This window comes from Rhea americana, unplaced genomic scaffold (assembly GCF_003343005.1).
Source record: "Rhea americana isolate MKP2758 unplaced genomic scaffold, rheAme1 scaffold_0, whole genome shotgun sequence".
Classification (NCBI taxonomy): domain Eukaryota; kingdom Metazoa; phylum Chordata; class Aves; order Rheiformes; family Rheidae; genus Rhea; species Rhea americana.
The window spans coordinates 19,684,036-19,710,648 of record NW_028185037.1 but is presented as its reverse complement, the minus strand read 5'-3'; the positions used below and the strand labels follow the sequence as shown (position 1 = coordinate 19,710,648).

General features: G+C 41.8%; 1 protein-coding gene across 1 annotated transcript in view; it reads left to right on the top strand.

The window, feature by feature from the left end:
- COL22A1 (collagen type XXII alpha 1 chain) overlaps positions 1-26,613 on the top strand; it is a 237,215-nt gene that overhangs the window by 141,122 nt on the left and 69,480 nt on the right. Inside the window, exons 19-24 of the mRNA XM_085300726.1 lie at positions 1,257-1,310; positions 4,881-4,916; positions 6,631-6,660; positions 7,676-7,729; positions 8,824-8,877; positions 20,104-20,157. Coding sequence (XP_085156852.1) covers positions 1,257-1,310; positions 4,881-4,916; positions 6,631-6,660; positions 7,676-7,729; positions 8,824-8,877; positions 20,104-20,157 — 282 coding nt within the window. The remainder of the gene's footprint in view (positions 1-1,256; positions 1,311-4,880; positions 4,917-6,630; positions 6,661-7,675; positions 7,730-8,823; positions 8,878-20,103; positions 20,158-26,613) is intronic.

The window sequence follows — 26,613 nt, the reverse complement described above, 5'->3', positions numbered from 1 at the left end:
TACCATTTGCTAGCGGGGATGGCCCATTCGGAGGCGTGTTTTTGAGTCTGCGGATGTGGAGGGGCTGTAGGAGGCATGCTGCTTCCTCGAGGCAGGTTGCCTCCAGGTGTTCAAGATGCAGATGCACAGATAAAGCGGAGAGCTGCCTGGGTCTAATCAGAGTGTGCCTGTGAAGCACAGCAGCCATTTGGTGCCCAAGCACCTTACTCTCACTCTTTGAGCAGCCAGGGTTTCAATTTGATTTTATTGGGAAGTAGTTTGCTTCCCTACCAGATGTATCTTTTTTCCCCCCAATGGCAAGTTATAGCATCATTAGCAATCTTAATCTTTGTTAAACGTACACCTTCCTCTCTCTGAGATAATGTAGATTCCAGTGCACTGAATTTCGTTCTGCTTCTCCGTGGGTGATTCAACAGTTAATCATTGCTTTCTGTCACCTTTATTCCTCAGCCATGGTTTAACCTATGCTGTGAACTATTTGTCTAGTTAGTGTTTATCACCATCTTCATAAGATGGAAATGTTTTTCTGTGTTAGGTGCAGYGCTGGAATCTCAATGAACTGTATACACTGTGCCCATTACATTGTTTGCAGGACTAGTTTATACTTGCAGTAAATGTGGATGAAGTGGGAAGTTGGAGAGGGATGTGAAGGTGGATGCTGATTATTTACTACTTCTAAGAAACAATTTCTCCAAGTGACACCCCATTACAGCAGCTGGGTTATTCTGAAGCTTTTCTGCCTTTTTCATGTCCAGACATCTAGCAGAGGGTGAATCTTCATGCCTGAATTTTATCCTAAAGTTTTGGCTTTGACACTGATAAGCTCCCTGAACTACGATCCTTCTCAACTGGATGAAATTGCACTGCTATTATTGTGCTTGTTGTGCTATTGCTCTCCTTATTACCTTTTCTTGCTACAAAGTAGGGCCAAAGGAGCCATGTGTGTTTTATCAGCTCTTGCCCCAGTGCGATGGGGCATGGTCTACTGTTGATATCCCAGTGGGCAGCCATGTATTTCATGAATACTTTAAGGTGAATTCCAGTTGATGACCTGAAGTAGACAGAGCAAAGATTTTTCTCTCCATTAATCGAGACCTTTTGTGCATAAAGCTATTCATTGCTCTAAGTTCTGCTTTAACTAAGTTTTTTTTTTTCCTACAAGAATAACTGGATTGCAGGAGACTTGGTGAGTCTCCCTGCAAAATAGTGTCAGCTATAAGGAGGCAAATCCTAATGCACAGTTCACCTATTTCCAGGGCCCTCCTGGCAGCGCCGGCCCTCCTGGTGCCAGCGGGACCAAAGGAGAAAAGGTGAGCTGGGAAGGGACGCGTGGAAGGGGTTTGGAGACAAGTTTATGAGGCTGTAGGCCTCCACTTTTAGAAATAGCAGTGGTATGGGCCTAATGTTCCTCTTGTTTGTGTGTATGTGAAACTTTTACATATAGAAATGTACTGATGTAGTGATGTTGCTTTAATCTGAAATGAGTATGAATGAGAGGTAAATCAAACCTGTTTGTAGCTCCTCTGCTGTTGGATTTAAACTTCTTGGTGCGAGTAGGAAGAAACAGAGAATAGTTTTGCYCAGAAAATCTTCAGTTAAGAAAAGTGAATAGGAGTACCCACATGTCAGCAAGCATTCATCTGGAGGCAGGCTCTCACACGCAGCTGGTGTATGACTGTCTTGGAAAATGGCAATGAAATGAGAGTCCCAGCCCAACCCTCTTACCTGCATAATAATTATTCACTGCTCTTGCCTGGTATTTTTACCTTGGTATTTTATAGATAGTTGTTATTGTTTACAGGACAGCCTTATGTTTCCCTGCTCAAGCTGACATTGTGATTTCAGTATTTCCTACCTAGTTATTTGGCGTCAAAGGGAAGATATGTCCATTTTTGGCTTTTCTCTGAGAAGGCAGAGCTCAGAAGCAAACTACTATATTTCCCTTTACATTTATGCTCAGRTACCAAAGGTAAAGATGAAATTTCTAAAGTACCTACAGCAGGGCATGTTTCCTGAGGTGATAAGAGGTAGAAAGATCTTTTTGTGCACCTGGATGTATGAAGCAGAGAGCAGTCCTGAGTTCAAAACACTTCATCCCGTCACTGAGGTGGCTGCATTTGACCCTTTGACAGATGCTTAGCGCCTTAGAATCATAGAATCAGTAAGGTTGGAAGGGACCTCTGGAGATCATCTAGTCCAACCTCCCGGCTCAGCAGGGTCACCTAGAGCATGGTAGACAGGGTTGCATCCAGGCGGGCCTTGAAGATCTCCAGAGAAGGAGACTCCACCACCTCTCTGGGCAACCTGGTCCAGTGCTCTGTCACTCTCACAGGGAAGAAATTCCCCCTCACGGTCAGGCAGAACTTCCTGTGCTTCAATTTCTGCCTGTTGCCTCTTGTCCTGTCACATGGGACAACTGAAAAGAGTTTGTCTCCATCCCCTTGACACCCTCCCTTCAGGTACTTGTACATACTGATAAGATTCCCCCTCAGTCTTCTCTTCCCCAGGCTGAAGAGGCCCAGCTCTCGCAGCTGTTACTCATGGGGCAGGTGCTCCAGCCCTCTGATCATCTTTGTAGCCCTACGCTGGACTCTCTGCAGCAGCTCCCTGTCTCTCTTGTCCAGGGGAGCCCAGAACTGGACACAGGACTGGGCATGAGGCCTCTGCAGGGCTGAGGAGAATGGCAGGATCATGTCCCTCGACCTGCTGGCAACACTCTTCCTAATGCACCCAAGGAGACCATTGGCCTTCTTGGCCACAATGGCACATTGCTGGCTCGTGGTCAGTCTGTCATCCACCAGCACTCCCAGGTTCTTCTCTGCCGAGCTGCTCTCCACAAGGCCAGCCCCCAGCTTGTACTGGTGCCTAGGGTTATTTCTCCCTATGTGCAGGACTCAGCACTTGCCCTTGTTGAACCTCAGGAGGTTCCTCTCCGCCCAACTCTCCAGCCTSYCCAGGTCTCTCTGAATGGCAGCACAGCCCTCAGGTGTGTCAGCCACTCCTCCCAACTTGGTATCATCAGCAAACTTGCTGAGGAGGCACTCTGTCCCCTCACCCAGGTCATTGGTGAAGAAGTTGAACAGGCTGGGACCCAGTACTCAGCCCTGGGGGACACCACTAGCCACTGGCCTCCAACTAGACTCCACACCACAGATGACAACCCTCTGAGCTCTGCCTTTCATCCAGTTCTCAATCCACCTCTCTGTCCACTCGTCTAACCCACACTTCCTGAGCTTCTCTAGGAGGATGTTACGGGAGACAGTGTCAAAAGCCTTGCTGAAGTCAAGGTACACAACATTCACTGCTCTGCCCTCATCTCCCCAACCAGTCGTGCCATCCTACAAGGCTATCAGGTTGTTTAAGCAGGATTTCCCCTTGGTGAATCCATGCTGGCTACTCCTGATCACCTTCTTCTCCATATATCTAGAGATGACATCCAGAATAAGCTGTTCCATCCCCTCTCAGGGATGGAGGTGAGGCTGACCAGCCTATAGTTGCCTGGGTCCTCCTTCTTGCCCTTCTTGACGACTGGAGTGACATTGGCTTTCTTCCAGTCCTCAGGCACCTCTCCAGTTCTCCAGGACCTTTCAAAGATGATGGAGAGCGGCCTGGCAACAACATCCGCCAGCTCCCTCATCTGTGAATGTCTAGCCTGCCCAGAAGGTCTCTAATCCTAGCCTCCTCAACCAAAGGAAAGTCTTCCCTTCTCCAGACTTTCTGCCTCACATCCAGGCTGCAGGATTCCTGAGGGCTGCCCTTAGCAGTGAAGACTGAAGCAMAGAAGGCATTCAGTAATTCTGCCTTCTCTGCATCCCTTGTCACCAAGGCCCCCGCCCCATTCAGTAGCAGGCCCACATTTTCCCCGGTCCTCCACTTGCTGCTGATGTATTTGAAGAAGCCCTTCCTGTTGTCCTTGACATCCCTTGCCAGACTCAATTCCAGCTGGGCCTTAGCCTTCCTCGCAGCATCTCTACATACTCTGACTGCATTCCTATAATTCTCCCAAGCAGCCTGTCCCTTCCTCACCTTGTTCCCATCGCTTTTAGCATAGCTGACATTTGTGTCTCTCTAGTTCTTCTGCYGTAGCATGGACCATGTAGAATAAGTAATAAACAATAATTAAGCTTCTTTCCTTAAGAGGAAAGAGTATGAAAGATATGTTAGGTCATTCAGGTTGCTCTGTGACTAAGGAAGAAATAAAGTGTGTGAAAGGAAGCTATAGGATAACTTTTGCCTCAGTCTGTACCTAAAATAAAGGAGATAACCTTTTGGAGGCTTAGTCTTATATAGTAACAAATAGCAAACTGTATTGGAGAGTATTGGAGATAGATGTACTGGAATAAATCGAGAGCCTAGAGGACAATAAATCATATAGCGTGCATGTAGCATCTCAGTGACCTGCAAACACTTACAGCATGATTGCAGTATAAAAAAATTTGGGGAAAATGGCATTGTTTCTTGCTTTTTTTCCCCTACAAAGAATTTTTGCATGTGTGCTTCTTAATGAAAAGAAGCATTTTGGCCCCTAAATTTCAGTCCTGCAGGCCCCGCTAGGGAGCTGAGCGTCAAGCAGGTTTCTTTCTTTGGTTTGTGTACACCAATTGTAAGATTTCTGAAACTCTAATGTTACGGACCGCCATGCATCATTCATTTTAAATCAATAATTGCTATGGAAATCAATGTGTAACATCACAGCAAAACAGAAGGCAATCAGTTCATGCCTGTATGCACCTGCAGAATATAAAAAATAAAATTAATTAGGATTGCATATTCATATCTGTTAATTCTGGAATGATATAGAAAATAAGAATGTATAACAGCAGTTGAAAAAGATGTTTGGAAGATTTTTTTTTCTCCGCCTCTTTTGTATTTCTATGCAGGGTGAACCGGGACTTCCAGGATTGCCAGGCACTTCTGTGAGGACTTTTTTTTCTTCTTTTTTTTCTCTCCCMCCCCTTTTTTTAATGCTTAACAAACATTATAAGCCTTATTGCATGACAAGAGAAGGTGGAAGCTGGGGTTGTGAAAGGTTTATTAAGTGAGAGATAGCTTTTGAAACAAAGTGAAGTTTAAGCCAGTGAAGACTTCTGAAGAAGGAATACGGTGAGTTCCAACAAGGAGATGCACTGCCACAACCTTGGGAGATTTTGGAATGTGAAGACTAAGACTTGAAGAGACAAGGAAAGCGTTACGGGAGGTATATCAGAGTGAGCAATGTCATGACATGATTCAGTGTCTTCTGGGACAGTTGTTGGGCTGGTTCCCAGCAAGCTTTGGAAAATAGAGCCTGTGGTAGTTAGAAAAGCAACTGAAAGTTCAGAGTTGAGTTGAACTGCTGAGTCCCTTTTTGTGGGCTGGATGTGAGAGTTGGGTGAGGGGAGAAGAAGAAGGACGCTTCTGATCAAGGGAGATCATCTTTGGGTGCCTGTTATCTGGAAAAAGTCATAGTGGAGTGTGCGAAAATGCAGAGCTGGTGTGCTGAAATCAGGAAGGCTGTGATGAAGCAGCGAACTGAGAAAATGGGAGAGACGGATGAGTTTTTCCTTTGACACCAGTTTTACATCTCTCTGTGCATCCCTCTGCCTTCAGAGGAACCGTCAGTGACCCCCAGTGGTGTCATTAGCAGGGGCATGCGGGTATCCAGATCTTAGTACTGGCTGTGCGAAGAGGGTCATCTGCAAGTAAAATAAGATTTGCTGGGAAGTATGCAGCGAGGAGGTCTAGAATTAAGTTTTGCAGTTGCAGAACTACGCTTTTACTTTCCAGGCTAAAACTAAGGGTTCAAATTAAAAGACAGCAATGCGTAGCACCCTTGATGGAAGGTGTTACATAGCCGTGGAAGGTATTACACAGCCATTAAATCCAGTAACTTTAACTGGAGTGCTGTACCAAAGAACTGGATGCTCAAGACAGGTGAGAAGCTCCTTGGTTATCATGTGAAAGGCCACAGGCAGTTTCTTTATTTGGAAAGTGGTAGAAACCAAGCAGGGAGAAAGAAAGAGCTCTTGGCTGGCCTTTCTGGGTAAGAGTGTTTTACTGTCTGTTTTGTGAAATGGTGGATGTGAAGTTAGTGAAGTGGCAGTAGTTACCAACAGGTTTTTAAGGATATGCAAAAATGCTGGGAATGAGCAATGCCTTGTCCTAAAGTGCACTGGAGGTTCCTGAAGGCTGAAGGACTGACAGCCGTCCGTCTTGTTTGCGGTAGCTTGCGTCGAGGACCCAAAGCAAGGTCTGGTTTTTACGTTGTCTCTGAAGTTGTCCCGTGATTTATGTGATGCTTTCTCCATTTTGCAGGACTATATTGTTTAAAATAAGGCAAGAGCCAGGGAATTTATTTGCTTATTTATACAGAGGAGATAATGAATTAAGTAAGTTCTTACTGTTTATTCAGCCACACAAATGTGTTAATTGCTTTAAGGGCAACTGGTTGAGCAAGCCTTTAGTGAGTCTGAGCTGGGTAAAGAAGTATGCCCCATCCTGTAATAGRATTTGAGGAGCTGTGGTAATTAGCATGTATACTGGTCAAATGGGGAGGAGGGAAAAATATACTTTGTGGGACAATCACACCCTGGCACTTCGGTGTTTTTTTTACCTCTTTTTCTCTTTTGTGACTCTGCATTTCTGTTGCAGGTACATACTGAAGGCATAAAAGGAGAGCAGGTGAGAGTGATTCAATGTCTGTATTTCAGTTATGAGGAAGCTTTTACACAGCTCAGCTGCCTGTTAGGTCAGATTTTGCTTTAAAATGCTGTTTCAAAATTAAAATTTTGAATGTGGYAAAAGTGGCCACATGTCAATGTGGCGAGGTTAAGGCCACATTGTCGGAACATCAAGAAACAAGCTCTTTTGTCCTCTTTCTTTCCCCATTTATTCTTTCCACTGKGAGTAATGTCCTTATAGGGTGTAGTGAATCTAACATGAATGAAAAGTGTAAATTGGGAAGAGTCTGCTACCCAGAACAATTCTTTAAATCCGGGCAAGTGTTAATAGAARAGTGAAAAGTGAAACTGTATTTGAGTTTTGTGCTGAGCTCATCTCTGAACAGGGGTGCTTGAACAAAGAAAGGATGCTAGTTTCTCCAGTCTCTTAGTCCTACATAAAACCTGAGTGTGTGTGTATGTATATATATGTGTGTGTGTGTGTGTGTGTGTGTATGAATACTAGTATATTCAGTTTGTGTGTGTATAACTTATATTTTAGTTTTATTTAATATAGTGATATTTATTGTATGCATGATAATTTGAAGCCCTTCACAGCTGTGCTGGTTCTGGAGGAGGCAGGACACCATAGCTTTGGAACTAMCTGCAGTAGCTGATTTTTCAAGTACCACCTTCCTGCTTTTCTCCAGCACTGAATTCCAACCCACAGTGTTTTCCTGGAATATCCAAGATAACCTAGTGCCTTTTGTAAAGCTTGAAAAACAAAGAGCCTATTATGGATAAATGCCTTCTAAGCATGGATGAATTGATCTGTTTGCAGTGTAATAAATGCTGATAATTAAAGCAGCCCCAGGATTAAAGGAGAAACCCAGCTGGTCTGTGTATTGACTCTTTGGGACCTATGAGGGAAAGAGTCATATAGGACCTGTAAAGATGGCCAGCACAAATGCTGTGCCCACRTATTTATTCATTTAGATATTTTAAYACTTTTTTCTTTATTTCTCTTATTTTTGCAGGGGGAGCCTGGCCCACGAGGACCACCAGGCCAACCTGGACTTCCTGGACCTCCAGTGAGTAATTCATCATCACTGCTTACAAAACCCAGAAACTGAAATTCAGATTAGTCTGAGGGTTATATGCAAGATCTTGTGGAGTATTCAGGTACTTAATGTTTAAATAATACCCTTAGCCTTCTGTTTTCTTCATGGATGAGAGAGTTTCTCCTACTGTGGACACTATGAACACTATGAGGATRACAAGTAGGACACAGGCGCTAATTGTACAGAAACAGACTTTGTCTCAAGACCCTTGTCCTACAATGGCTGTTTATTTCCTATTTCTAACTTCATTAGGGTCTGAATGGGCATTCAGCGCATCTCAGCGCATCTCAGAGATGTTCACTGGTAACTTGCAGACCATCATCTAATGAAGTGCAGAGGACTGCTACAAAAGGAGTTGGCCTTATTCTATAAAATTCTGGCYAAGAAATTTCACAGATGAGCAATAAAAGAGGGGAGTGTGTGTTTATGCATCTCAGCAGGAAACATTTAAAACACACGCACACACKCATGCACACACACACATATAAAACACATTTTTACAACAATTTAAGCATACTGATATTCTTACTCTTGGCTTAATTCCAGCTTCTAGTTTTATTTTRTAATGCAACTCTATTAGGAAATCTCACTTCAAACTACCACTGATGCCTCATTTTCACATAACCTGTATGTTCTCACTTCTCAGTATTTGTTGTATTTSACTGTTGATTGGATTTTGTAAAATTAATGGCATCATGGAGATGCATTACTGAGTTAAATCTGGCTTTAATTATATAATTTAACTATGGTTGTATGCTCTGGATTTCATSAGGGCATTGCCGCTTTTCTCTATTTTCTTATACTCTCCTGCTCACAGGACATTTATGAAAAAAGAGGGCTAAGGCAAGGTGAGATAAGACATTCTGCTTGCAGGGCATGTGACCATGCACGTGCTTTCTGCAAAGCTGGAGTATAGGGGAAATTTCATTAACACGTAATTATCCAGYAGGAGTTGTTTAGGTAGCCATACAGTAACAGTAGCACAGAAGAGGTATGATGTGGTTATGTACTTCATAAGTTATTCCTCTTCAGTTAATTTGCTAAAAATATTTTCACTTTTAAAGGGAGTGGCTGGTCYGGAAGGCAAACCTGGAGTCCCTGGTTTACCAGGTCAAAGGGTGAGTTGAAATTTTTATTTAAAGTAAATCTCAGTAGGCTGTGGATAGCTATATTTAACAGAGATTGGCACTTTGATCTGTTTTATGTGTGTTTTTCTGGTTTGTTTTTATGTTATTTAAGCATCCTTGAGGCCTTCATTCTTTCTTCTAAAGCTTTTTTTGTGGCCCAACAGCTTTCAGTACTACTTGAATTTCACAAATTTTGAACAGTCCTCTGAGAGTACCTAGAAAAGCTTCTGTCATGTCATTGCCTCTCCTGCGTTTGTATCTGCTCCTTGCTGCTGAGAAGGTTGTTGCGTCTCTTCCCTGCGTAGACTCTTTGGAGCCATATTACGTGTTCATGGTTCTGAGAGGTCAAAACGATGGACACTTTATTTTTTGTTGATTTTTATCTTTTAAAGGGATGCCATCGTCCGCAAAAATGGTATCCAACAGAAATTGATGTTAATAGAAGAGCACAAATAAATATCCCCTTGTGTCAGATTTCTTGGTAAATGGTAAGGGAATGTAAAATCCCATAGAATCTCCCACCTCCTGAAAGTTATCTATGAACTTGCCAAGTCTTGTAAACTGAGGCACAAAGTCATCTCTTTTTAAGAGAAAAACAGGTYTGAAGATTCTTAAACGCACATTAATTCTTAAAAAAAAGAACAGAGTTCAGTTTTGTTGTTTGTGGATTTGGTACCTAAACRTGAATGAATTTTATCCAGAGTAAGATAGAACTCTTTATCTGAATGTGTAGTTGAAAGTTCACAGAAATACTATTGTCCTGGAAGTTAAATAAATGGAAATACAGTTGTAATACAAATTGAGGCTATTCTGTTTTGTCTGATCTGTACGCACAGAGAAGCTCCCACAAAATACTCCTGTGCCATATTCCACCTGGAGCCCAGATAGGTTGTTCTTGTTTTTTTAAATAAAATAAAAATCCAGGGCTRTATCTTAAAATATTCAGGTACTAATTAAATGTGAGTTCATAGTGGGTCTGCCTGATCACATCCCATAAATGCCTTGAGTCTGCCTTTCCTTGCTGTCCCAATCATTTGAAGAGCATCTTGTTAGACGGCAGATGATAAGGGTGGAGGTGAGATAGATGTTTAACCTTTCTGGAGACAGTCACTTCAGTCTCAGTATGGTTGTTTGAGGAGTTACATTTTTATGTAGTCGCAGAGGCTTGGTCATCAACCRCAGTGGAGATCATGGAAGGTGAGGGATGCCTGTAATGCCTTGCACTTGAGTCAGCACCAGTGCCGTTAAAGCATGGATGTGAGAGCTGCCTGTGAGTGTGGAAAGGCTGTGGGCAAAGGACCATAAAGGGAAGAAATATATTCATTGGTGGGGGTTTTCTAGATGCTTTCTGTTAATCAAATGGTATTGAATGGAATGTAAGCTTGGCTTTTAGTAATCTTCTGGGGAGAGTGGTGCAGAGTCCCATGTTAACGTCTCAGTGGAAAAGGGCGTTTGCTTGCTTTCTTGTACTTTTCCAGCCTTTAAAAAATATCACCTTGTCTCTTCAGCAAATAACTGTGCTGTGCTTTACTTATGAGTTGACAAGTTCTGAATTGTCCTGGTTTTAAAGCCTGCTGTGAAACATTGTTCTCTGAATAAGATTAATAGATAGTATTAGCTGGGTAAAGGACAGTGATCTGTCAGGGTCTGTGGCAGGACACAAAATGCTTCTCCTAATGATCATTTGATTAGAGATGTCATTTGATACATACTGTGTTTGAATGTTTCCCCAGACTCTGCTGTGTCTAGCTAGTTAGACTTTTCCTAAGGGTCTTTATTAGTCATCAGGCATCTTAGGTGGATATTTTTTTCTTTAATTAAAGGAAATTAGTCAATTACTCTGAACACTTGAGATGAACAAAGCCCTAGGCTTGGTGGATATCATACAGGTGAGGGAGAGAATAGATTAGCAGATACCATCCATTCACCATTAGTACTGTTCTTGCCAAAATGTAGACATAAATCTAAGCATTAATTACCATCGCATATAAATTTAATTGCAAAGCCCAAGTATTTCTCTAAACATTCTTAGAAGTTAAAATACAAGAGTAGGAATCCTCTCAAAATGCTTGACTGAGTTTTAAATGACTGGATGTGAGGTGAGGGCTGGCTGTGAAGCAGCAACTTGGAGCTATAGTGAATCCTTCTACATATACCCAACAAGGAAGGTTCTCGAGCAGCACAGTGGCCCAGCAACGAGGACACTGGCCTGGCTTATAATGTCTCAGTTTCACTTGTGACTTTAGCCTTGGCTTGTTGCAAGATGCTCGTCATGCCACTTGACCTCCATGTCTTTTTTAATGAGAGGTAAGACTAACGTACAAGTACATGAGCATCCCAAACAGCCACAACTGAGGCTGTGGTTTGTTTAATGTTGAGCACATCCCCTGGCAGAGTGTTGGGTCAAGCCAACTGCTTGTCTCCCAGAAATGTCTTGGCATGGTAYGGGGGACTCTGTCCTGTAAGAAGGATGGATGAGGCCATCTTCTGTTTTGGGAAGGAGAGTTTAGCTGTAYGAATGCAAGGTCCTCTGTGCTGTTCGTACATGGAGCCCTGGCCCACTGTGTGTACTACACACAGCCTTCTTGACTGTGACGAGGACAGAATTGCGGACATAGCTGTATGCAGCATCCAGACTACTTTCAGTGTTGTTACCAGACCTGTGCAGAACAGGTGCAAATCACTAACCATCTGCTTGACTGGTATATCTGCTGTTTCATACAGGAGGGATTTCAAGAAGTGATTTTCCACCAATTTCTATGTGCTGAAAATTTTTGTCCCTGAGGCACTTTATAACTATTCTGTTGTAATATCTTGTAATGTAAAGGGCAAATTACAAAGAAAGATTGAAGGAAAGAGGGAATTGAATTCAGATGCATTTGACTTTAGATCCTCTCAGTCAGCATGCTGCAAAGAAGCTGATATAAAACGGGTAGTGGTTTGCATTATAAGTCAAAAGCCTCAACCAGGACAGGACTGCACRGAGTCTCTGTCCTGACAGGGATGCAGATACAGCTGTGTGTTGCAGTTCTAGTGTTCTTCAGTGCTTTAGTTAGCTGTAACACAGTTGGCACAAGCTACTAATGGACTAGAGATGTGTTTGGAACCATTTCATACAGGAGGAATTCAGATCTCATAACCACAGTCTACTGGAATTGAAAGATCCTGAGCTGGGCAAGGACAGAGACATTGCTGTCTGGTGTTAGAAATATGATGCAAGAGCCACCTACACAGTGTGTATGAGATTTTGTAAAAGATGTCATGTTGCGCCAAATACCTTTGTAACAGTTCTGCCAGCAGGAGTAGGGTTGTATGTGTCAGAAGGATTCCTAGAAAAGGAGGAGATATGATATTCTTTTGACTTGAAGCTGCTGTTCCTGTTATTGGTGAAGAAATAAAAGAATATATGAGATGCTACAGTTACCAATAAACAAGACCTACTCTTATAGAGTCAMCATTTGTGTTACAGGAAAGAGTCAGTTTAATTTCTTAAGATTGATACTGCAGGCTTAATCTTTCACTTAAATGCCTTTGTTTTACTCATGAAAGTTTTCCCATTATCCCTGCTTAGATTGCATGTTCCTTGGAACAGCGCAGAGTCTTCTACTTGCATATGATACAAGTATGAGTTAGTAACCAGCCGTGGTGAGCAAACCTTGTCATCAGGGCTAACAGTTATAGGTTACTTAAGACCATATCTCTTTTGACCTTTGGAGGATTCCCCACCCAGCTGGATTTTCTCCTTGCAAACATTAAGAATTTCAGCTATAACCCAGMTGCATCGAAAAGGTCCCCCCCAAGTAGAGCACCACTGTGCGCTCTCGGACAAACTTTTTRCAAGCGGTGGAGAAGAGACCTATCAGAGAAAGCAACATACAGCTGCTCCAGAAAGCGTGGAGGTAACTGCTGAGTCTCCGAAAGCGTGCCCAAAGGCTGGGAATCCCTGCGCTGTAGAAGGATGAGCCCTGGGAGAAGGGGAGATAGGTTAAAGACAACACTGCTGGTCCCTAGTTGGCATTAGAAAGAGAAAGGCTAATGAGCTGACCGAAGAATGTGATGGAGGTGTACCTTTCTAATGTTTTATTTRGCAATAGAAAACCAGGCATGTTCAGGGGCAGAGAGTAGGAGTTTTGTGTTCTGGTGAAGCTGATGGTATTGCAGATTGGGTAGCCAAATATATCAGAAGCTAGCCTTCCTGTATGTGCACCTCTGCCGCCTCCACCCTGTTCCCAGGAGTTCCAATACAAAGAGGGCATTTTCAGGGTGGTTATAATGTTTTGTATTCATAGACATTGATCTTTAATGAGGAAAGCTATTCAGATGGCTGCTTACATCTTATGGAGAGTCTCAGTGGTGGCAGCACACCAACTAAGGGGAACATAAGCTGAGGAGACAGATCATCTGGTATTTAAAAGCACTCATCTGTTAGCCTGCTTTAATTGCAGATATTGAAGACTCTTATGGGTGTAGCAAAAATATAAACAGTCTCCTCTGTACATCTGCTGAACTGCTGATCTGACAATTCACGTTTGTCCTTTGATCAGGAGATACTTTTCCAAACTGAACCAAGCAACTTTGTTATGTTCATYACATTAGCCAGACATTTCCAAGTATCTGGCAGCTGAGGTCAATGTTTTGACAATGATCTCCTCATCTCAAGAGTGCACAGTGGGAAGAATGAAGCTTTGCTGTTCTCATCTCTCCTTTAAGATCCTTGAGTGACAGACAGTACTGTCTCTTCTGATTTTACTATAACTGCCTGAATAAGGGCTAAAACTCTGAGAATGTGAACTCATTTGAGTTTGTTCCTTTTCTCTTCTTGACATTGTCTTCTGCAAAATTAAAGAGAAATGTTTTGATCCCACACTCATTTTTTTAAAACTTTTGATATCTGATCTACTGAAATATTTGCTCAAAATAAACCTAGTTTTTCTACTTGATAGACACAAAGGGTGCAGATGTCAGAAATGCTCCCAGAAAGCATAGAGACCTTTGGATAACCCATCTTAAGCACAGGAGTCTTCTGAATTGGGTTCCAGAAAACTTGGAATTACAGTACTCTTCTTCAAATTACAGGAATTACAGGACCTCTTCTTCAAAAGGTGCAAGTTCATTTAAAATAATTAAAATTTCAATAAAAAGACAGGCGAAGACATCTTTTTCCCCTCAACAGTACTTGCCATTTGGGCATGAGATGATAGTTACTTAGACCCACTTCAAGTTTGATGTGTTGTATTGCCCCATAGCTTTCCAAGAAAGGCTAATTCTCAAGATTTTTCCATAGTGATAGAATAATTAGCGCAAAACATTTTAAAAATACAAGAATAGTAAGAATAGTCATATAGGGAAAAAAGTCACAATGGGAACATCTGTTTAGAATAATAATCTTTAGTCARTGCCCTTCTCCATGACTAGGACTCCAATACACCTAAATCAAGCAGATAAGTAGTAATAATTCTGCTTTTCAAACCGCTTCATGYGCAAGGTAATTTATGCAAAGAGCCAAGCACAGAATGAGAGTGAATTTGACACAGAAACAGARATAACTTATAAAAATTTTACCAAGACCATTTTGTGCAAGTTAATTGCAAAGTTCCATATTACATTTTGTCAGGTTTGAGCATGAGGAATGAGTGTTAACTCTGGAATGAGTTGCAAAGGGGTGTCTTCTGCATCTTTAATTCAGCTGTCGTGTTTTAGCAGTTTTTCATGTTCCTGTGTCCTCATCCTCTGAATGTTTATTGCTGAAGGTGGAGCAGCAAAGACAGCTCTACAGACCTTTCTTGACTCTTTACAACTAGATTACAAGGCTACGAGTTTCAGTAAGTGCTACATATTTGTTTTGCAATATAGCCTAAAGGATCCTGTTAAAGCTAGAGTCTACTGGGTTCGAGGCACGTTCTCATCCTAAGAGAGGTGTTTTAAGAGCACTTGCCAGTACATGAAGGTTTATCCCTGTTAGATGTCACAGGGGAGGTTAATTTCTCAGACCCATGGGGCTACTGAGGTCTTCATAGTCTTAATAGACGGACGGGAATAAGATTATTTGGTTTTCCCCTTTTTGACCCACATCTCTCCTGTCAGTCAAAGCTCTCCCTGGCTACACATGATGTTTCTATTCCGGCCAGTTATATCTTGAAATGTTACRCTGTTCTAACTCTTATTTCTCTGTATATTAGCTTCCCTTGATTKTAGCCAGTTTAGACTTGTAGGATCCAACTGAAAGAGATAGCTGACTGCTATCTGCAGGGAATGAGGTGTCACATTAGGTGTCACATTAGGAAAATATGTCAAGGAAGAGAGAAATAATTTATCCAGTAGTGGGTCCTGTGCAACCATTTTGGGAAGAACCACAGCTACTTCTCTCAGTGTCCCTGAGTCCTTATTTCTCTGTGTCACAGCAGTCCCCATGGTCACCCACAAGCAGGCCAGCCCCAATGGTATTGGCACCCTCAGGCAGGCTAGGGAAATAATCTCAAATGTTAATTTGTTTTCATCACCCAGTACCCATGAAGGCTGTAAAAGATCGGTGCATTTAAAAGTTCAAACACTGGTCACCACTGCTGGATTTCTTCTGGCTCCTTTTGTAATGTTGAGTTAAAGGGATAGGGCTGGAAGGAGTAATCCTAGAATCTCATCTAGTTTACAGAGGAACAACTGGCATTTATGCTAGCAGGCATGTTCACATTCAAGGGTACTTCCTACATACTTGGCACCAAAACCGCCTCTTCTTTTGGGCCAAACTTTAGTGAAAACCATGCTATGAAAGCATTTTGCCATGAGGTGTTTAGGCAGTTGGACAGCAAGATAGGAAATGGCCTTGTGCTATGATTCCTTTTGAAATTTGCCCTTTAGCAGAGCAGAGCCAACACTTCCTTCTTTTTCCTGTCTCCTGTATGGTAGATATCTCTCAGATGGATTTTTGTGCTCATATGTATTTGTGAGTGCTTGAATTGTTCAGATTGCAAAGTTCAGCAGTGTAGAAGTAGAAAAGTAAGCAAACGAACAAAAAGCAAGAGGAGGACTAATGGGCTGGATTAAAACCACAGCAAAACTGTAATTGTTGGTAAATATGTTCATTCCCAATAAAACACATATTTTTAACCATGCTATTATTCAAATTACTGATGAAGGCAAATAACATATGTTTCATAGAGTAAAAGGGTACACACTCCTATGCACTTAGCTGAATCTTGCTCTAAGTAACAGAGCATAATTGCTAGCTCTGTCTGTCATATTACTAGGTGATGTGACATTTCCCTGAGCTTTGTTCTCACAGGTGTAATTTCTCCCAGCAACTATTTCTGTACTTTCCAGACAGGCTATAATGTTTTGGAGCCACTCTGTTGTAGTTTGACTTTGAGTAGCCTCTGAGTGGCCAAAATGACCCCTTGAAATTAGACTCATGGCCTCTTTGTCAATATAATTATAAGCTGCTTTCAGGGATTTATCAGTGTTTTCAAAAGCACAAAAGTTTCTCATGGTTGTACTCAGAGAAAGGATGAGCTTCCTCCACACCTCTCATTGCTGCCACAAATTAGCCTGACCTGCCATTACTGTAGAAAGGGAACAGTTAGTATATGTTTAGTACAGCAAGGAAACTGTCTTCTCTGCCCCTTTTTGGCTTCTGAAACAGGTCTGGGGAATAGATGGAGCTGCCACATCCTTTCTGAAGTTCCCCCAAATAATTTTACCAGATGAGACTGTTTCACAAAAGCAGCATGCTCAGCAAACTATAACTAGGTAGTGTCATTAAGCTATAAAGCAACTAAGGACACTCTTGTGGATGGCCAAAATGKGGTCTCACATCTGCTCACATCTGATCATCCTTCAGTTAAAGTGGTTTGTTGAGGTATCGTTGGTCTGAGCACCAATTTATTACCAGTTTTGGTTTTAAGTAGTTATACTGAAGGGTGTATTCATGCSTTCTAACTTTCCAAATCTGATTTAGGGGGAATTAATTCCATTATGCTCCTTCAAAGAGTTGTAGAAAGTGCTTATATCATGTTCCTCTAACCCACACTACCTCTCTGTCTCTGAACTAATGCCTCTRAATAGAGCCAGAGGAGACTTGCACGCTTTGTAACGGAGGGTACAAAGCGGGTTGGAAGTACTTAAGTGAGCAACTAGATCGCTGGAGCGAGAGGAAAGCTGTGATAATGCATTGCATGCTGGCATCAAGGTTGTAGGTGTGGAAACAGCCGTCTTAGCGGATGGATCTGACRTCGGTACGAAACGAGCTGTGGTGCGCTCCTTGCCCACAGTCGTGCTAGTTTCCTCGTGTCTGACCACGCACACCCTGCTCTGGACACCCAGGACTCCTGCAGGCACTTGGCACGTCCTGTGTTGAGACAGAGGAAGGGTGTGGGATGCAGTTCATGGATTTCATTGCTGTGTAGCCATGTCTCAACCCATTTGAACATGATTTTTTTTTTTTTTTTGCATTCCCGGATATTTTACTCCATTATTACTGGAAAAGAGATAGTTTGCTGAAGGAGAGTGAAAAATGAACTAGGAGACATTTTTAAGCACTAAGCTAGCCTTGCTGTATTCATACATTGATTTATTTATTTAAACAAGCATTTTAATAGGATCCCTTGCATGGTTATATCTTCGTTAGCAAATAGCAAAATAAACATTGTGATTTAGAAAACAAATGCTGATTCATGTGGTGACTTTTTAAAATGCTTTGAACAAGCAAAGAAGTGATGGATGTTGAAAAAGTAGGAGCGGGGGCACTCATGAATCGTACAGTATATACTTCAGTATTAAATGCAGATCGTTGCTGATACCAATGTCCTGAAGGTGACTGTGTAAGTGCTTCAGACACGCAAGGCCCTCATGACCACTCTTTTGATTCCCACCTTAAATTCCTCTGATATTTTTATTATGAGAAAAGCAAGAAAAAAGATCAAATTCTGACACCCAAACTAATTGAACTGAGTCAAAACCAGGTAAAATGTGACTGCTTGTTTTTGTTGATTTTAGCTGTTCCACTTSTTTAAGATAATAGGAAACACATAGATTGTTTCTGGATAGTTCAGTAAAGGAAAATAAAGAGAAAAATATATTATTCTTGCATATTTGTATGACAGATCACATCATCAGTCACATAAAACTTGCTTAATTGTGATATCTTTTTTAAAAGAAAATCAGTTTGGGTGCAAAATAGAAATGAGGAAAGAAAAACAACTTCTTTCTCTGTGATACTTATATGACTCCTCTGGTGCCCTCCTAGTATATTACTAACAATCTCAGAAGTATAAATGATTCAGTATTTATTACACCTCAGGGAACGATCAGTTATTTTTACAAGTAGAAAGCTGAGTCACAAAATATGTGACTTGCCCAAAATCACACAGCAAGTCAGCTGGTGAGCTGAGAAACAAATCAACCTTGTCTTTACTCTAGTGCTTCAGATGTCCTTTCTCTTCCTCTTCCTCTTATGGAGGATATTTTCACTGTGAACTTTTTGAGGTCAAACCCATGGTGAGCTCCGGTGCCACCATATTCATGTGGGTGCGCTTTTTTCAAGGGTATCCTGCAGATGCTGGCTTACGCTTCCCGTGTCCTGGGGAATCTTTCTAGTTCCTCTGGAGAAGTTTTCTTGGTTGCAGAGGAGTCAATGAGCTCTGTCCATTAGTGATGATCTCACCTCTAGTTAGAAATACCTCTTGTATTCATGGTTTCTGGCTTGGAGAGTGTGAATATTTTATATTTATCCGTGCATCAGAGTTCATGTATCCCAGCTGTGACCTTGGTACGAAGATTACAAGCCTTCCGGCCTCTTGATGTGCATGCTTGGGTGGTTGTGACACATTCTGCTCACATATACATTCAGCTCTTGACATTTCTGACGTGTCACCAAGCTTTCTTTCAGCAACATCAACCTCCACCTTCCTTCCCTCTCACTCACGTGCCAAAACTCAAAGAAGATCTTCTAAGGCAGGAGCTGGAAAACCCAGCTGGTCTGGCTAAAACAGCSTTGCAGCAGCTGCACACATCTGGCCAAAGAGGGCCAATAAAAGTATATTCAGCACACAAGTCCTTGTTTAAAAAAAATGCATTATTTTAACAGGCATCCATGCCGGAAGGCTCTTCTGTTTTATTACACTTTTGGGGCATTGCATGCAACAGAAATAAGAGGATGCTTTATTTTCTACAACAAYTTTCAATTCGAGAGTGATTTCATGGAGTGCAGCATATTACACAAGGGCAATGTGATGGAAGTGCAGCCAGTGCTGGGCTGGTGGAGCACTTGACTGGCACAGAGCTCTGGAGAACAGGCAGGGAGTGTGACACATTAGTGAAACRGGCCTATGTCTGTAATAAGAACTAGTGAAATAGCCTAAGGTTTTCGCAGTTCACGTTTCTAGTACATCACTGAAAAACACTCGAGGTTTTATTTTGTAAACTGTTTTTTTTTTATTAAAAACTTTGTCATTAACTCTCTCAGTAAGCTAGATTGAGTTTTTGGGTGTGATTTCAAAGCAATGAACTCTTTCATGCTTGAACGTGAAAATACATTGGAATTTTCCAGTGGAAGAGGAAAGCCAGTGGAAGTAGACTGGAACAGAGTTACTGCAAGGATGGATCCTGACTCGCTGCTGATGGCAGTCTRACAACATTTTGCTGTTTCATGCTGTCGGTGCCTGGATTTTGGTGGTTATTCTGTCTGAGTTAGCTGYAATTGCTGCATTCCCATCAGTTGCTTCAGGTCTGAAGAGGAAGCTGAGCAAGATCTCAAATGCTGCAGGCAGCTCTGMAGGGAAGTAGGGGTGTGGAGCATCATCCCTCTCCTGAGAGTGTGTCTGGGGTGATGGCAATGGGTGCTCCCAGTACTTTCACCCACTTCCACTTGTGTGCAGGTATCATTTGTGGCTACAGATTTAAACATGATTTCCTGGTCATTGCATTATGGCTAAGAGGTCCCCTTCAGGTTGTTTTGTCAGTCCCCAGAGATGAGTCTCCTTGAAGATGAGAGCACAGTTTTCTGGATATTCTTGTGCTGTTTGCAGGAGTACGCTCTGGGTTACAGGGTGCAATATTATCACAGCTCGGAGGTGGGCAGGCGGGTCGAAACGCACATCCAGTCTGCTGCCTTCTTTTCTAGCATGTCTTTGCATTTAGTGTGCGCCCATATTATGCTGATTTACCTGTATTTAAGTGAAAGACTTTGGAAAGTCTCAGTAATTTGCTTTTCTGTTGAATACACAGGGTAAGAAGGGGGAACCTGGATTCCCAGGAATCAATGGTCTACTCGGACCTCAGGTAAGTGGTTTTCTTTATTTTCATACGAGTGGAATAAAATGCAGTAAAAAAAACTCTTTTGTGGCAACAGGTGACTTGGAACTGCAATGCAGCATGCAGTGACCTTCTTCTCATCATAACACTTCTAAATATGATGTTTTTCCTTTAATATTCATACTGATTTATTCCAGTATGAGTGAGAAAAGTATCTGTCTGTCTGGCAGTCATTCCTTTTACCTTCTGCAGTTTTTCAGGTTTGAAACAGGAACATCAGGAGGTGTTTTGTATGCAGTTTCCCCCCTTGCTTGTGTACAGAACAGTATCGTTCCAGAGAGAAAGCAGTGATTTGTGTTTTGTAATATTGAGGGCAGTGTCTCAGCTAATTATTGGCTGTGTGAATTGGCAATTGCAGATATAGCTTCTGTGCTGCAGTCTTGAGGGAARAAGCAATTTAAAAGGTATTTGCTATTCAGAAAGCATGCTGCTTGGAGCACAAGTTTGTTTTCGTGGCTTTGATGCTTACATTTCTACTAGTTATAGCAGGTTGAGAGTTGGCTAGCTAAGGAAGGTAGATACAGCTGAGTGATCATTCTCCAAGCGAGGGACGATCTCTTAAGCTAATGATCTCATAGCCTCCCTTTTTTTTTTTTGGCTAGAAAATGCTCCAATTTGCACCATCTGCAACTTCATGAGGACTGAACAATGCTGTGCACGTTATATACCGCCAAAGAGAATTAACTCCATCTGGGAGCAATGCATGCTGCCCTTCAGGGTAATAACACTGACACTTGCCGATGGCTTTGGCTCTTGCCACCCTTATAGCCAATTTCAGCTGACCCTGGTCATTCCCATAGGGTGATATCCTACAATAAGAAAAGTATCTTTRGGAGTGTCTTCAGGCAGGAAAGAGACAGCCTGACTTCAGGCTGACCACTCTGGAGAAAACTGAATAGCTCCTCATTCACTTTTCAATAATAAATTTGATAATCTGCAGGAGTTTGTTTGAATAATCAGTTAAGCTTTGAGAAGAAATGGCAGGAAGAATCTCAATTTCTACAGCCATTGGTGATGTATGCTCCAAACATGACAAACTGCCAGACAGCAGATGTTTTTTTCTAGCTGATGTTTCATATGTTTCCTCTGGCAAGCTATGCTCTTGGAACTGGGAAATATGATCTAGAAACGGATTCTCATGTAGACGTTTTGTAAGGAGCTGTTTACATGTCTGCCRAAGCCATCAGAGAGGAAATCCAGTGGTTTGCAGGTCTGGGCAGATGAAGGTTCTTGTATCCAAATGGGAACGTTGCCCTGCGAAGCACTACTTGACACTTGGTTTATGTATTTTAACGTGTCTTCCTTTGCTGCGGCGTCTGATTCAAAAGTGTTTCATCATTAGCTTTCAAGAGGAATGAAAACTGTATTTTCCGATGAATTTTACTTTTTTTTTTCTGATTATAATACTAAAAAGTCCCTCCAAAATAGCCAACTATATGCCACTGGGAGAAAATTTTCCRTGCTTTTGGGAGAAGATTCCTCTGTATCGATTAATTCTGACTGTATCCAAACAGTATCATATTTAGTCAGCTCAGGTTCTCTGTGACTTTTAGCAAATATATGTATGTGCATGTATCAGCAATTTTATGCATATATCTGAGAAAACTACTGACTTAACAGTAAGTAGTCTTCCTTTCAGGATAAGCTAAATAAAGCTTGCAAATCATATGTTAATTAAAACTGGATACTGCCCAAGCCCCATCAAGGAATTCTTACATTTTTTGTTCCTTCAAGCTAAATTTAAGAACGGAAAAGTATTGTTCGTATTTCTGCAGTGGCACCCTGTCCTGAGCATATTGCTGCAGGTCTTCATATTTCTGTCTGGAGAAAGTGCTTACATTTAGGTTGTGACAAATATAATTACAACTTAACAGCAGTTTTTGTGACACTAGGTTTTCCAAGCACTTAATCAGCATTTCTATTTTATTGTTTGGTTTTTCCCAGAAAATATTCACGAAGAAAAATTATTTCCTTATGTTTTACTTACATAGATAGTCTTCTGAAGTATTTTAGGAAGTCTATGTCACCTTTTCCTGTGCCATCTCCATGGTGTTTAGAGCCAACTTATTTTAGGCCATACATAAACTAGATTAGGACACTGAAAGAACCTCATTTCCCTCTGTTATTTTAAATTTAAATACATTTTTGTTTTGTGATATGGCTCACCTTGTTGATAACTGTGCAGGGAGAAGGAAGGAATGGGGATAGGCGTTGTATAAGTCAATTTGTTGCTGAACAACTTAGAAAAGGCAATGAAAGGATGTTATCTGATCCTTACCCCGAATTCTCTATTCTCTCTATTCTATAAACCCTGGAAAGTCTTTGGACAAGATGGCCTATCCTCCTCATTGCTGTGAGACAGCTGCTGGTTCCTCAGCACCTTCAGAAGATGCTGTATTTTCTAGAGAAGCATAGTAGAAGAGCCTGCATCCTGCGGAGGAGCAGAGGTGGATTGTGGCATCGAGTGCCTGGGGGTACACAGGCTTTCAGTAGTTGCTGGCTTTTGTCAGTGAAAACTGCCCTTATCACACCCAACCCCAGTGAGAATAAGCAGCTARCTGCTGTAGGGAGAATCCTCCTGAGTGCTGCTCTGGAGCAGGGTCAGAAGATAAGAGTTTCACTCTTGATGAGCCATTACCTGGATTTATTTRCATTTGAGAGTTAATTTAGGTGGCAAATTCTGGAGCAGCAGTTCATCTCTTGGCTGGCTATGMAACTGGTGGCCATCCATTCCAGTAGAACAGACAGATCCTGTGGCACTCTCAGAAAGGGTTGGAAATAACTTCTCACATAGTCTCGGCGTGTTTTAAGACAGTAAGGTAGCACTATTTTTGCCTACAATCCAATTCAACTTAATTCAAAAGTTTTTTTTTTCCCTGAATCAGCTTATTTATGCTTATTTGCTCCAATTGTGTCCAGTCACCACCCTCAAAAATGAACATTTACTTTCAGTGGCCTTTAGAAATGAAGCATTTGCAACATCATTAAATACAGCGTAGAGAGACTGGAGCTTATTTCCCCTCTGGATATGAATGATTTTCTGCAGCAAGGGCACACACATCTGAACCCATAATGTMTTTATGTCTTTAGGGGGCAGGTTTAGCTTAGTTGGTTAGAGCGTGGTGCTGCTAATGCTAAGGTTGTSGGTTCAGTCCCCGCATGGGCTATGCTGAGGGTTGGACTAGATGATCTCCAGAGGTCCCTTCCAACCTTACCATTCTATGATTCTATGTTGTTATTTATTTGTATTATTTTAGTTTCTAGGAACCTTAATCACAGGCCAAACTTCTGTTGCAGTAGGCTATTAGAATGCAGTCTGAAAAAATGGGCTTTTCTGTAACGTGTTTTCAGCTGAAAYGGATGGATTCTAAGCATGGGAAACAATGAAGTTCTGTGTTTCTACATGATCGCCAAAGATCTCGGTATACCTTGTCTATCCTGTCATCTGTTGAGAGGAAGAGCATTTAAAGGAGGGGCTGAAGGCAGATGATGAGGTACTGTTGCAAGTGTTTTTTCTAGGCAGGAAGGGATATCGTGGGGCAAAAGGAGATTTGAGCACCTCATGTTCAGTTAGCGGTCAAGACTGCATTCACAAGCTCAACAGAGATGGGGGCTCATTGCCTAGTCCTACACAAGGGCTCAGACRGTCTGAGCTGAATCACTGAACACCAGGGCTGAGATTCAGCTCCAGATGCAAGTAATTCCRTATAACAGTTGATTCGTGGGCATGTGGGTGTCCAAACGCCCGTTACAGATGATGAAGATCCAGTTAATGCAGTTAATGGAGCCTGGAGAGCTGTTGTGCTCTCCTTAAAGCAGATACAGTTGGTCAGCTCAAAGGCTCTGTAGACTCCACTGTCTGAGCAGGTAGGCACTCTTTCCAGCAGTGGGTAAGTAAAGCAGAACTCAGAAGTCTCTGAGTCTTAAGGGAAGATGCTGTTCCTTAGGGTTGTCACGTTTTGGGGTCTCAGAGACTGTTACACAGCTTACCTTATGCTGGATAACCTGGTGGTATAACAGACCTGTGGGGGAAAACTGGAACAAGCTGTACCCTTTATGATAGTGACTGGGTAGTAATTTAATTACTATAGATTTATCCATAGAGTTTGTGCTCTAGTCCAGCTTTTCTTAAGTAACTCAGAGGAAATAAATGGTATCCTCTGAAATGCATGGTGTCATAAAGTCCCTTTTATAATGCAAATTAATGCTGTGAAATATAAGAAAAAGATATAAGCCCCCGCTGCAAAACTCAGATTAAATTCAAGCTATGCCTATGCTGCTTGAAATTGGAAGATGCTGCTCAGAGCTATCTTTAATAAGATCTATACCTTTAACAAAATGAAGAAAAGCAGTACAGGTCACTAATAGTATTGGAACAGAAGACCGTAAGGAAGGTGTTTTTTTTTTTTTTTATTTGCCTCACTGACTCAGTAAAACAACTCAAGGAAAGTGAATAGGGAAATAAAACTTCCTCTGCAGACAAGTGAGATCAGGTCCATATCTTACACTAAGTGGAAAAAATTAAACAAATACTGCCTTGCACTGAAAACAAGAAATTCTTCTGGTGAGACTGCTACTGCAAAGTCAGCTTTACTCAGAACTTTTCTGGAGCTGGAAAGACAGTCAGTTCAGAGAATTTTTCTGTTCAAAACACTTTATTTCCTAAAATATTGTTGGTACTYCAATTATAATGCCACCTGGTGTAATAACTGGAGACATAATACATATATGAATTATGATGCTATCACTAGTTGAATATAAAGCATGTTTCRTAGGCAAATCTGTTGGCTCCTTACGCTCTTGGTTTTCAGTGGCACGAGGAACAGCCTTTTTCTGTATCCTCTTATCTTTCTCTTGGTTTGTGAGGCAGAATTTAAACAGAGAGAGCAATATAATGCTCTAACRTAGCATTACTGAAAATAATTCAGAGGTGCTGTGTCTGTGGTAGTATGTGGGGTGAGAAATGAGAACAGATCTGAGGAACTGATTTCAGAGACATTCAGATACAGCAGAGGAGAGATGGAGAGCTGGAATAGCAAGTGAAATAGAGTGAGATGCGTGGACTGCTCCCCAAATCTGGCTGCAACAACCTAGTCCTCATGTCTGATGGGGGAGAAGAGCAAATAAAGAGAGAAGCCGACAGGAAGGATCCATGGGGACTCTCTGGGAGGTGAAACTGCAGGGAGCAGTTGGTTTTGCAGTGGAGACAAGCACAGATGCTGAAGGGGGAACAGCTTGTCGGTACAGTGGTTATGTGTTTTCTTAATGTTATGGCAGCAGACAGGATGTTCTCCTTGTCCCAGAGGCTGGTCTCATTCAGACTGACGGGCTGCCCAGAACACCTGGCCCGCTTGTCTAAGCCTTTCTCCTCAAAGTACAAGAGGATCCAGTCATTCTCATGGAATAACATACAGAAGAGATGTCTGTGCGAGCTTTGCCTCCAGAGAGAGCTRTCTGGAAAAACCATCAGGCTTCGATTTCTGTCTTAGAATGTCATTTGTTCACCTCGGCTTTCCTATCTTTCATGGAAAAGAGATTTGGGCCCCAAACCCTGCTGATGTAGTCACAAGGAAAGGTTTTTGTTCCTTTTTAGAGCTTCCTTAGGGAGTGCAGATCCTAAATCTGCCTTTCCCAGTCCATCTTTGAAGCAGAGTATGTACTGGAAGAGAGCATCCTTTAGTGGTTCCTGGAAGACAGAAACAGCTGTTCCTCCAATATCAAGAGTTTCAGGTTTCTTTACTGAGAACTGTATCTGCGTTACTTTGACTCAGGAATGGAACAGGATGCAACATAAGCCCACTCCCGAATGTTTTGTAGAACTGTCCTCCCCATACTCACGTCCTGACATACTTTTCCACAAACGTTTGGATTTTAATGATCATTCAAAATGTTTAAAAATAAATTTGAAAATATTTTTTAAAATTTTGATAAAAGATCTGTATTTTACAGTTATTTTCCAGACTGGGTTTGTATGGTCCTATCTTAGAGAATGAAGTGTTTTATAAGTCGGTCTTAGCCTCAGCATATAGGAAGCATCAGTCAGAATCTCTACCAGCCATGGTAATTGTGTGTGTGCAGTATGTTATTGCACATACAATTCATCATACACTGATGAAAAGTAGCAGGTAAAGACAACATGATTATAGAAAGAAGAGATAAAAATTAAAAAAAAAGTGTTTTTTTCCTCCCCTTTCCTCCCCCTTCTAGATCAAGGTTTTAAAGGGAGCACACTGGAGACTAGATCTGRGGCAGAGATTCTGATATGTATAATCTGTTGAATGATCATTGAAAAGCATGATCAGTAAAATCAGTTACTTCAGTATGGATTCAGTGACAAAAGGGAATCATAGAAAACAGATGGTGTGAGATTTTGGGGCAAAGCACTACAGGCTATGCTGCTGCTGCTGTTTTTTTTTTTTTTTT